General features: G+C 38.4%; 2 protein-coding genes across 2 annotated transcripts in view; both read right to left on the bottom strand.

Annotated features, from left to right (window-relative positions):
- The window catches only part of LOC140343833 (uncharacterized), a 20176-nt gene extending 19632 nt beyond the window's left edge, over positions 1–544 (bottom strand). The window contains exon 1 of the mRNA XM_072430725.1: positions 442–544. Coding sequence (XP_072286826.1) covers positions 442–544 — 103 coding nt within the window. The remainder of the gene's footprint in view (positions 1–441) is intronic.
- Positions 545–1699: 1155 nt separating this feature from the next.
- On the bottom strand, positions 1700–9898 carry LOC140343812 (major histocompatibility complex class I-related gene protein-like; the record flags this gene model as incomplete). The annotated part of the gene is given in 5 exon segments (XM_072430694.1): positions 1700–2951; positions 3081–3365; positions 4868–5143; positions 7284–7541; positions 9875–9898. Coding segments are annotated over 5 exon segments (974 nt in total), but the record flags the coding sequence as incomplete, so codon positions are not given.
- Between the last annotated feature and the right edge of the window lie 2489 nt (positions 9899–12387).

Below are 12387 nucleotides of genomic sequence, written 5' to 3'. Positions count from 1 at the left end.
TGTTACAAGCTCTCATGCCACAAGAGGTTGTTATGAACTTTACATTCACACAAAGACAAGGTGCCCTCTAGTGGCCCAAGTTTAAAATGAGATACTTTTTCTAATGTCTAACTGTCCATTTTGGTCAGTTTTGGTTTAAACTGGAGTATATATTGTAGAATATATATTATATATAAATTTATATATAAAAGTTTCCAAAAAGATCAGGTCTGATCAGGCCCCCCTCAAGATGTTTTTGGGTTTTTCGGTGACTGGGGATCAAGAAAAGGCAGATTTACTAAACATTTTTTAGCTCTTTACAAATAATGGAACTCATGTCCAAAATGGAAACAGCATTGTCATAGCCTTCAACAAACCACAATGGCTAAAATTTGATATAATTGCAACAGTTGGAGAAAATGAAAATTGATAAAGCACCAGGACCTGATGAATGACACCCACGTGGCCTCAAAGAGCTGGGCTCAGTTATTTTAAAGTAATTGTTTCTAATTTTTAGAGACTTCTTATTCACTGGCATAGCACCAATGGATTGGCATAAGGCCATTGTGGTTCCTATCGTTTAAAAGGGAGCAAAGCCATTACCAAGTAACTACAGACGGGTAGGTTTAACTTCCATAGTTGGAAAGGTCCTTGAGAGTTTTACAAGAACCATATAAAGGAGTTTCCGCGGGAAAATATAATTCTAAGTGATAGTCAGCATAGATTCAAGAAAGATGGAAGTTGTCAAACACATGTTTTCACTTTTTATGAGGAAGTAAGTAAACAGGTAGACAGTGGAATAGCAGTTGATATAGTGTACTTGGACTTTGCTAAAGTATTTGACACAGTACCCCACAGATAGTTAATATGCAAGTTAGGGTCAATAGGTTTAGGAAAGCCAATCTGTTATTGGATAAAGAGCTGGCTTAAAGAACACACCCAGAGAGTAGTGATTAGTGTTTCATACTCTGAATGGCCTTAGGTTATTAGTGGGGTACTCCAAGGTTCAGTGTTGAGACCTTTAATGTTTAACATTTATAAATGATATAAAGTTTGGGATTAAAAGTACAACTTCGGTGTTTGCAGATGAAAATCTACAAGCAGACCTTGATGCAATTAGGAGATGCTTTTCTGTCCGGTAATCCCGTGCTATGCACCATTGCAGTATCAAGTCAAGTAAATCAAGTTTATTCTGTCCAGCAATGTCACTTGCAGCAGCAAGAAGAACAAAGACATAGCAGCAGCCCCGTTTTGCAAAACCATCTGAAGTTCAAGGAAATTTTCGCGAGAATGCCAGAGGCATTCTCAATCACCCCTACTAATTTCATTTAATATTGAGAAATGTAAAGGTTTGCACTTGGGGGTAACAACATGCATGCTTCATACTGTCTAGGGGGAATACATTTTGGGGATTAAGGAATGGAAAAGGATCTGAGGGTTCTGGTAGATCCTAGACCTAATAACAGCATGCAATGCCAAGCTGCAATATCTAAAGCTAGCAAAGTACTTTCTTGTATTTAAAGAGGAATAGACTGCAGGGATGGAGACATAATCCTACCCCTGTACAAAGCATTGGTCAGACCACATCTGGAATATGCAGTCCAGTTTTGGGCACTGGTTCACAAAATGGACATTGTGGAATTTGGAGAGAGTGCAGAGAAGGGCAACTAAACTAATAAAAGGAATGGAGGAGCTCAGCTATGAGGAGAGATTAGCTGAAAGAATGCTAGCGGAATTTTTCCTGAACTTACGATGGGTCCGCAAAATTCCTGTGAACTGATTTCGCGAATTCCATTGAAGTGCAGTTTCCCATGCTCCCTGGGTTGATAAGTACAGTGCCAGGAGCGTGGGAACTTGTGGTCACAGCTGATTGGAGGCACGCGAGTGCTTCCAAACAGCTGTGAATGCAGGCGAACTCTATTAAAGTTTCTCTATTAAGAGTTCATCTGAGTTTGGCAAGAACACAACCTTGTGGCAAATCACAAGGCAGCACTTGCTTACATGTTCTGTAAGCGAGAAAGGCCCGATTCCCCGCGAGATCGAAGTTACAAATTTTGCACGCTCATCCCTACTGTAAATTATGTTGTGGGGTCCTTGTATTGTAGATTTATTTTTGGTAGACCTTCATATTGTCACATTAGTTTTCTAGTCAGTTCTGTGTGTGACCTACAATTCCCTGAAATTTGAAATTCATAGTTAAACTTAGATAATTTAAAAAGTAGAATTAAAATTTGGATAAAAGTGGGAATAAGCCAATGTTTCTTAAGCACTGGTATCTCGGCCACTAACAGTCCACAGACCAGCTGCTATCAGTGTACAAAGAATTCCTAACTTCATATTATAGACTTTTTACATCGGTTTTATTGTAGAATAATCCCAATGTTGAATCAAACTTCAACGTTATACCTAAAAGGAAGACCCTTTGGAATATTCTGATGCCAGTAAAACATACTGACTCTTGCATGATTTTGGCTGGAAGTCACTAGAAGAAAGTATGTATGATCCAAAAGATTTACTAGTGTGGGAATTAGTAGCCTGGTTCTAGATCAGAACAGAATTACGTACAGGTACAAAATAATTATATATAGTACTTCACATATGTATTATGCAATCACAATGCTTTAAATGATAGACCACATGATTAGAGGTGGCGGGCAGACATAACAGATGTCACAATGGTGATGGAACATGATTGATTAAACCTCATTGGTTTGCCTTGTAATTATGATGTCACCGATCAGTCGAAGTAAGAAATCTCATGAAGCCAACCTAGAATCTTTTGCTTTATCCTATTTCAATAGGGAATTCAGCACACCAATGGTCCTGTGTAAATGTGACTTATTACGGTCTTCTGCTCTTTGCTATAGATACAAAACCAAATGCTGTGAGAACAACCAGAAGGATGACAGCCAGGCATATAGCAATTGTCGCTCCTTTGGGGATGCCTTTGCTCAGTGGTTCAGCTGATGCCTCTGCACACAGAATAGAAGAGAACACACTATTGTATTATAAAACATTAGATACAAATCCGAAAATACTGTAATATTGAAGTTGTACACTTTTCTTTGTTCATATCTTAGTTCATACTAAAAAAGACTCACCTGACTTACTCCAGTGCATTCTGACAGGTAAAATCATGCTTTTGTGGTCAACACTACAGGTGTAGACGTCATTATAATTTTGGGTGATGTTAACTGACAGCCAGGTGAGGTAGGTGATGTCAGGGAAAGGCAAGGTCACCCTCTCCAACAGGCTTTCCGGCACAGGCTCTCCATTTTTGTACCACATCATGGAGATGTTCTTGGGGTAGTGCCCATATGCCCGGCAGCTCAGTCTTGATGAGGAATTTGAGATAGGTGTTTGCGTCACTACCACAATTGGTTCTTCTACAAAAGGAATTGAATAGAAAGACAGGATATGGAATCCAGATGTATCTGGAATGCTATGTAGAGCAAAATATGGTGTACATTGGGAATGTCAACGTATCTTATCTTAAAAAAATAGTGTAGTAAACTGTCCTAAATGTATTGAATTGAACTAAATTGTATTTGTTATACCAATAACTAATAATCTCATATAAGTTGTAACACGCTAATGTATTAACTGAAAAAAGTGTCAGCATAAAAATTTCATGGTCCTGGCAAAGCATAAACAGCGTACACAGCATAGTGTACTTAGTGGGCAGCACTGTGGCTCAGAGGTTAGCACTGGAGTTTCGTCCCGTATTCCAAAAATAAATATGCAGTTCGATGGGGCTTCCCACCAAATAGTCCTTAGACTGTGTTAGTTACACATGACTATGGTAGGGAAATTATATTTGAGGGACAGCTAATGACATGACTATGGCCTTTAAAAAGCAATACATAATATTGGCGCTATAAAAATACTGGCTAATATTAATAATAATACTCGGCAGTAAAAAGAGCTGACGGTGGGAAGTTAAGCATGTTTGTAAAGTAGAGGCTTAGGGGTTAGGATAGGTCTGTTTAAAAAACAGTGAGCCTCAAGTTCACTAAAACTTTTCCTGGTGAAGAAACAATAACTTCTATTGTAACACATGAACCTGGAAAATGGGAAAACCAAGAAATGTTTCAGTGTCAGATTTAGCAGATAGTCCGAGTCAACATCTAATCTTTTAAAGCAGAATTGTTGCCTTTATACAGCCTCAAGTACACCAAAGCCGTTCTTAGCTGTAGGTTAAAAAACCCTATTTAAACATATATATATATATTGTTTTCTACAGTCTTCAGGTTGACTAATGACATTAAGGGGCTTCCAGCTTCTCTCTGGATCAAGGTAGATAGTCCTTCCACACTAAGTGGTGCTATGTAATGATGTGTGAACACACTCATATCTAAGGTCCTGTGTGCCTAGTCTACATCCCTAGTTTCAAAGTAAATAGGTTGGTTGTCGCTGGTTCTCATTCAAACCAAAGACTAGCAACATCTAGCAATGGAGAAGAAGGACTGCAGGGGCAGCTTCAGATTGAAGCTTAGTCCTGTTTTCTTTATATTTACAGATCTAAAAATTGGACAAAAAAAACCAGAGTTGTCTTTTGGTTATCTTGGACACTCTAATAGTAAGATCTCTCCTTTATATTTCTTAACTCCTTGTGGGAGGTTTGGGTGTTCAGATTTCTACATTAGTGTTCAACATTCTCCATTGTTTAAAATAATTACATCCAACGGGGACCATTCGACACCCCCACAATGATCACAACTGGCGTGCAGACCCCGGGAACACAACACAGAAATCTCACCAATAGAATCACAGGAATATATAAGCAATTCTCAGGTGGTTTAACTCTCCTGCCCTGCTGGATCTTTATTTTCATTGCTGGATCCTTATTTCCTAGGACAAACGTAAATGTAATAAGACAACAAAGTACCTCTCCTGTTGAAGGTGCAGTTCCCTAGTGAGAGCAGTTCACTTATATGTGGAATGCATGTATTCACCAGAACATTTCTGTTCTGCTCTCCCAAAGTTTTGTTTTGATTAAACATATCAACCATGTATTGTACTCTTGAATCCTCAGCAGTCCAGGCGGCCTTCTCCACACTAAAACTAAGCAATGGTTTTCCATCATATCGATAACCGAATACCGTGTCAATTGTATCGTTACTATAAACAATGCACCCCTGTAACCTCTGCAGAACGTGAAATCCTGTAATGACACCAAGGAGAACCAAAGACATAATGAACAAAACGTGTAATTGGAAAATAAATCATCCACTTTTACTTATACTACTGGTCGACCATTCATACACACACCACACCAACAGATGTCTAGAAATTAGATTGGGATAGCCCAATGTGATTCTTATATTCGGTCTGATTTATTAAAGCTCTTCAAAACTGGAGAAAATAGACTATCATGGGAGAACCTGGGTGATGCAGCAAACATTAAATGGATCTGCTCCAGTACTGAAAACATTTGCCAACCAATAGCAAATTATTTTAAAGAAATCCAAAGGTTTGCTGAACCATCCATTATTGTCTAATACAGATCTTAAAAAATCAGCCCAATGCATACCATTACCAGCTTGTGAACGGAAAATTGTATCTGCCTTTGTATTAGTCACTGCCGGACATCTTCTTAATACACATGTCATTGTCCAGCTCTTTATGTTGAGATGTAGCCTATCCCTTCTTACTTTGTGTTTGTGCTACATTGGAGTATTTTATTAGAGTTTAAGCTGTTCACAATTAAATTATTACTCTGAAAGGGATAATTCACTTAGCTAAGTAAATGCGGTGAAAATTCTACAATACCAAATCACGAAAATCTAAAAAGAACAGGATTTCTGCATGATGCAAATGTTGGAATGATATGATTCACTTGTTGCGGGTTTTTTTTGTTTCTTTGACACAAGTTACACACAATAAGAGTTTGACTGTTTTGAATAAATATGTTGGTATGGGGGGATGAGAAAAAATACCTTTCTTTCCTCTTTCTATGAAGATGATGAAGATTGACTGATATGATAGATGTATAACAATAGCACAGATAACTGTCTCTGGGGTAATTTTAGAGGGGTCAAGCTGACAATCCCATAAGGAATTAATTAAGGATATAAAGGGAAGAGACTGTAAATAGTAATTAGAAAAGAGAAATAATAGAATTTGAGGGGCTAAGTGGGTTGGGATAGAAGGATATGATAGAAGAAGTTAAGATATTGTATTGTATTATTGGTTGGATGTAGTTTAATAGGTCTTGGTATGATATGAGGCATTTTATTTTGTTTGTTCAAATGTTTGTATAATTAAAATGAAAATTAATAAAGAAATAAAGTAAAAGTTGGAATGGCCAAGGTACAAAGGGCTTCAATTTAATAAAGCAGAACTCTCAGAAAAAAATAAAAAGAAACACTACTTAATTTTACTTCTGCAAAGCCCTCCAGATGTGACCTCAAGTTGGTTCCGCTAAGTCCTGGAATCCTCCTTCATCTTCCTCTGCCTACATCACCTGATCGCACATGAGATCGATCTCAAGATCGGGTGATGAAAGCTTCCGTAAATGGGAAAAAAGTGCCAATATTAATGTGCATGCATGAGATTGGCACTTTTTTCCCCATTACAGAGATAAGCCTCTACTGAGCAGAAGGAGCAGCCCAAAGCTTTCTGGGATATGAGACGTAGGTTTCCCAGAATGCTCTGTGCTCCCATTCAGTCTTTACCGCCGTGGCAGTAAAGACAGAAGGGGAGGGGTTTATTTTAAATGATTTGTAGAAAAAAAATATATTTTTTATTTTATGTAAAATTTTTGATGATAGCTCCACTTGAAAAGGGCTAAGTAATTTATCCCTTGCAGAGTAATTCTTTACTTTGCTAAGTGAACAACCTAAACCAATATAGTAAAAACAATGTATTGCATCTTAAAATATTGTAACATGCAACCTGTAGAATGTGTTCCTCTATTCTTCACATACCATTGGCTGGCTTAGGTGTCAGTACATGATAAGTAATTCAAGTCTTTGCTGTACATGTCCTTTTCCTTTGGTTTTGTGGTGCATGAATGAATTGTCCATGCTAACATGTAACTGGTCAGACTTACAATTTGCTTTTTTTAGAAGCTAGCATAGCCTAGAGTAGAACCTCCTGACCTCCGCCAGCATTCTGTAGAGTAAAAACTCCTGTTGCCAGCCAGCATACTGCAGAGAAGGACTTTGCTCTCTTCGAAGAAGCAGTGGTCTCCCTGCCGAGCCATGCAAAAAAGAACTCAGGCCCATACCTTGGCAGATAACTTATGACATTTGTATCTTATCTACAAATCTCCTCTTCTATTGAGACAAAACCACTCTTACCCTCTGTGTCACCCAAAGCATTCTGTATTGTTTGAAAAAATATTTGCTGTCTCTTCTGGATCATGAACTGACTGAAACTCGCATCCAACAAGGTGTCAGAGGTACTCCTAAACCAGGGCACCCTGCGCTCCACAACCTCGCTGACGCTGTCATACCAGTACAGCGTGATGTCATCAATGGACCTGGTGGTGTAGTAGGACGGGAAGTCATAAGTGGAGTCATTGGTGACAGTTATGAAGAAGTAATGGGAATGCTTGTCTGTGTGAGAGAGAAAAATGTAGACAATAACATATTCATTTATTAAGGTTTTTTTTATAATGTCTTAAAAAATTGAAAATTGGGTGAATATTACTAGGGCCCATCATTTTCATTCATTTTCATCATTTCAGTCTTTCTGTAGGCCAATCCTACCCTGTCTTCCTTCACTTCCTGCCCCAGAGAAACCCTGGGTTGTGTTGGCTTCTTCTTTCCAGAGCTCACCTTACCGTCCAGTGCTGCCATCTTTTTTCTTCCAGGTTCTCCTCTCATCACATGAACTCTTACTGAGCAGGTGCGAGATCAGGTGACGTGTCTTCCAAATGATTTTTATTTTACATTACGGGAAAGCCCCCTGATGACACATGCCCCATCTCAATCATGCAGAGAAGAAGCAGCCCGCAGCCCCCTGGGATATGAGACGCCAGTAACCCAGGAGGCTGTGGGTTTCACCTTCTGCTGTAGCAGTAAGGGGAGGGGACATCCCAAAAAGTAAGGGCAAAAATAAACTGAAGAAGAGCACATATTTCACCCTATATAATAGGGATAGCCACCTTTTTTTTATAATGTTAAAAATTTGGTGAAAGTTCAATGAAACAACACCCAGTTTTTATTGTTTGCTAAGTGGCAGAACATATCACACTCCTTATCATAATTTCCATTTGATCCTCTGGTCCTATCATTGTATTCCAATTGTCAAAAATATTATCCTTATTGGATACCATGGTGCTTCAAACACAAAAGATTTGGTTTCATCGTAGCACTACATTGAAGTATACATTTCTACCTCACTGGGTAGAGTTGATGCAGAAAGAAAAACAGAATTCTGTCTTGTCTACAGAATAAATAAATGAAAAGATCAGCTGGTCCACAGGAAAGAAGCAGCCATTGTTTTAGGGCAGTGATGCTTGTATAACTATATTTATATAAAAAAAAGACTTTAAGACTGCCAGTCATCTTACTTATTTCCAGTTTATGAGTCTTGTAATATTGGAGAATTAGAACACCTTCAAATGTATCTAAACCCAAAACCAAAAATCAATATGTTTCTAGTCTTTAGGCTTGCTAGCTGTGTTTTTGTTTGGGAAATTGTTCCTTTATGTATCTAGTGATTCTGTTACACACTTTCCATCCTAAGGTGACAACGCTGCTGTGTTTGCTATGAAGAAGTGTTGTCACCCTAGGCTGATCTCCTGATTTGGAATACAAACACCTCCTCTTCTCTTTTTTATTACACCAGAAGTTTTTTTTTTCTTAACAAAAGGCAACTGAGAAGACATTTCAGTAAGGATCAGTTGATATTTTTCCTTTACTTAGCTGGTATGTTTTTAGCCTGAAAACAATGTAGAGACCACATCTATGGACAGGTAATAAGCAACATTTTTGTTGTTTTACACTTCTGCATTTGCAAGAAATTTCCCCTCCTGTTAAACTTTAGACATTGCACAGGTTTTAGGATTGTATGACTGATATTTAACTATTCAGGCTTCCTACTAAAATGACTGGAAAAGTAGGTTGGCCATTATCTGATGAATATCATCATTGTAACTAATGATGTAACTAACACCTCTGCTGTCCTTTAAGCATGTGGAACCTTATAATCACATGAATTCCTACATGATAACATTCAAAATCTATGATGTAATTCTTTTAAGCCTGACAATCTATCTCCTGCACTCATGTATCCCAATCCCAATATATTATGAAATATTGAAATTATAAAATAAAGAACTTTGGATTTACACACACATTAGTTGTATGGGATTTGGATGACTACATTTTTCTTTAACCCTGTTTGCTTTCCAATACAACTTTATTTGGACTTGTATAATGTTCAAATGTAAAATTATATTATTATTTAATCCAGCAGCAGAGAACAAAGAATGTGCAACTCTGTTGCCTTCTAGTCGCTTACAGAACGTCTGTCAATCAAAAAAATTGTCCTAAAATTATTGTCAACATATCTTCAAAAAACAGGTATAAAAAAATCAACAAAGCACTGAAATAATTCACAATATTTTGTCCAAGAAACTGACACGTCTTTCCTTTCTGTGTTCCAGTTGGTAAATTTGGAACCATCAGTTTTGCCAAATTGTGAGCCCACCCAATGTTGAGACTTGAAATATTTCTATTGAATTTATACAATGCTAATAATCTTTTATTTTGTAATATTGTTTGCACATTGCAATAAATTGCGTGACATAAAAATTCTGACATTATTTCATTGTATGGTCTCTCTGCTTTCAGTACAGTTTCATAAAAGTAAACGCATGTAAGAATGTGTAAGAATACAATGTCTTTGATGTTGATAGAGGTTATTGTAATGAAGATCTTACCTGTGTAAGAGAGAGCAGTAGAAAAACAAAGAATCAGAGACGCATACAGTAAATATTTCTTCATCATACAGCGGATTCTGCCTCTTCTATGTGTTGCGGGTGTGCTCCGCTCTGCAGCAAGGCCAGGGTTCCCTTGCAGATGGCAGGGATGTAATTTGTCTCCCACAATCCGGTTCAATCAGACAGGTCTAGGTGTGTCGGCAGCTTCCGGAGAATGTGCCAAGGTAAAGCTCCATGATATTCTGAAAGCTAATATATGCCACTCAGGATTATTCCTGGTGGGTGCAGAAGAGATGTCTTTGCATTGGCACTGGTTCAGAGTATTATTCACATTCTTCATGTAAAAGAACACAAGCCAGATTTCATGCATGACAAACATATCAGAATACACCTGCTGTGGCTCCTTTACAGTTGGACACCTAATATTCCCAATTAAACTGTACATTACACATGTCAAAGATCCCTGCAGGACTAAGGGATCTGTGCCCATTTCGGGGTCACCCACCTCGCACCCTTCTGCAGCCACAAGCTGCAGCCCTATTCAGGAGTCCTACCCCTTGGTTACTTCCTGAGTCATGTGACTCCATGAAAGCTGCTCCTTTACACCACAGGAGCAGAATATTCCACAGAAGCACTTCATCTGCCGGGGGTGGTGTGAACAGCACCTGAGCTGCCTCTGCTCCAGAACTCCCTCTGGTGGTGGGTTTAGATACCTGCTGTTCACATGATCTCTATTTGCCACATGACCTCCCCTATAAAAGGAAGCTGCTGGCAATAGGATATTGCCTTAATAAGAAGTTCTCCTAGGCTCTGCTTTCAGGTTTCTGTCTGCATTCTTGATCTGAACTGCATTCTGACCCCAGCTCTGCCTGGCTATTGCTTATTTCTGCCTGCTCTGACCTCTGGCTTGTCTGACCACACTTCTGCCTCACCCTCCTGTACTACGCTTTGGTCCTAGTCTGTCCGCAGTTACCAGCCCCTGCACGCAAGGGGGCCGCAACCTGGCAACAGCTTGCAGTGCAACATCCTCACCTCTAAATTTTAGATTGTTTTTGGGAAAAACTTAGAGGGATAAAATCCTTCATTTTTTGGGGAGTACTTTGAGGAAATTACATTTTACTTTCTGCACCTGCACAGGAGCAAATACCTCTTTTTTTTTTTTTTTTTGCATCCTGATGCAACAATCACGTACATTCTTTCTTTTTTCTCAATTATCTATACTCAATGAGAAATTGAAAACAGAATTTTAGACAATTTACTGTTTAACATGACAATGCCCCAAAATCCATAGCAAAGACAACAGCAATGGCTTAAGGACAATTTATGAATGGCCCAGAGTGGCCCAGCCAGAGCCCTGACTTGAACCCTATTGAACTACTCTGGAGAGACCTAAAAATGGCTGTCTACCTATGGTCCCCATCCAACCGGACTGAGCTTTGCAAGGAATAATAGCAGAAATTCCCCAATCCAGGTGTAAAAGCTTGTTGTATCGTCACCCAAAAAGACCCAAGGCTGTAATTGCTTCGGATGCGTTAACTATAAGTTAAGAGTCTGAATGCTCATGTAAATGTGATACTTCAGTATTTTCTTTTTATTAAATTTACAAAATTGTTTAAAATTTTGTTTTAACTTTGATAGTATGGAGTGTAAATTATTGACAGGAAAAAGAATTTAAACCAATATAGCATCACGCTGCAACATAACAAAATTGAAAAAAAGTGAAAGAAGTCTGAATACTTTATGAAGCCGCTGTAAATACTTTATGAAGCCGCTGTAAGTAGGTCCCTTTCATTTAAAATATAAAGTAGTCATACACTCCGAGCATGTATACTTACTGTATATTCTGCATATGCTAGGTGAATAGGATTTTATTTATTATTTTCTATTTATTGCAGCCTGTAAGGCTCCTAATTATTAGTTTTCCTTCTTGTAGATCTGGTTTATAAACATGATATAACACTTTCCGTGCCTGGGTGTGTTACCTGCTAATTACAGTCATGTCTGCAATACACGGAAGATCCCAAGCTGACAAATAGAATTTAGATACACCTACAAAAACCCAGAAATCCTCATTAATAATGGCGATTGTTATCTCTCCTGACAGCCTTAATCTGCGCTCGCGTGGAAATGAAAATATTTGCATATTCTGTTTTAAGCAACAAAAACATTTCCAAACATCTCATTTACTATTAGAGGTATGAGTATTGTTGAGAAATTCATCTCTGAAGTTTGAAGTTTAGCCATTTTCCCTCTTTACCCACTTGGTAGCCTGCCAGCCCCCTGCTCTCTGCTGGAGTCAGCTTGCACTCCTATATTGTGTTCATTCATGCATGATGAAGAAGCTTTATCACGTGTGTTGCTTTAAGAAGCCCATTTGTTTTAATTGAGGTGTAACACACCACAAATGCCGCATGTCACACTTTTTTATGATATAACACACCAATCCCTCAGATGAGGTTTATGTGGTACATTTTATCACACGTGCTTTGTGTTGGTGTGTTAGGTGAATATTT

Source organism: Pyxicephalus adspersus, chromosome Z (genome assembly GCF_032062135.1).
Source record: "Pyxicephalus adspersus chromosome Z, UCB_Pads_2.0, whole genome shotgun sequence".
Lineage (NCBI taxonomy): Eukaryota > Metazoa > Chordata > Amphibia > Anura > Pyxicephalidae > Pyxicephalus > Pyxicephalus adspersus.
This window is presented reverse-complemented; position numbering and strand designations above follow the sequence as displayed.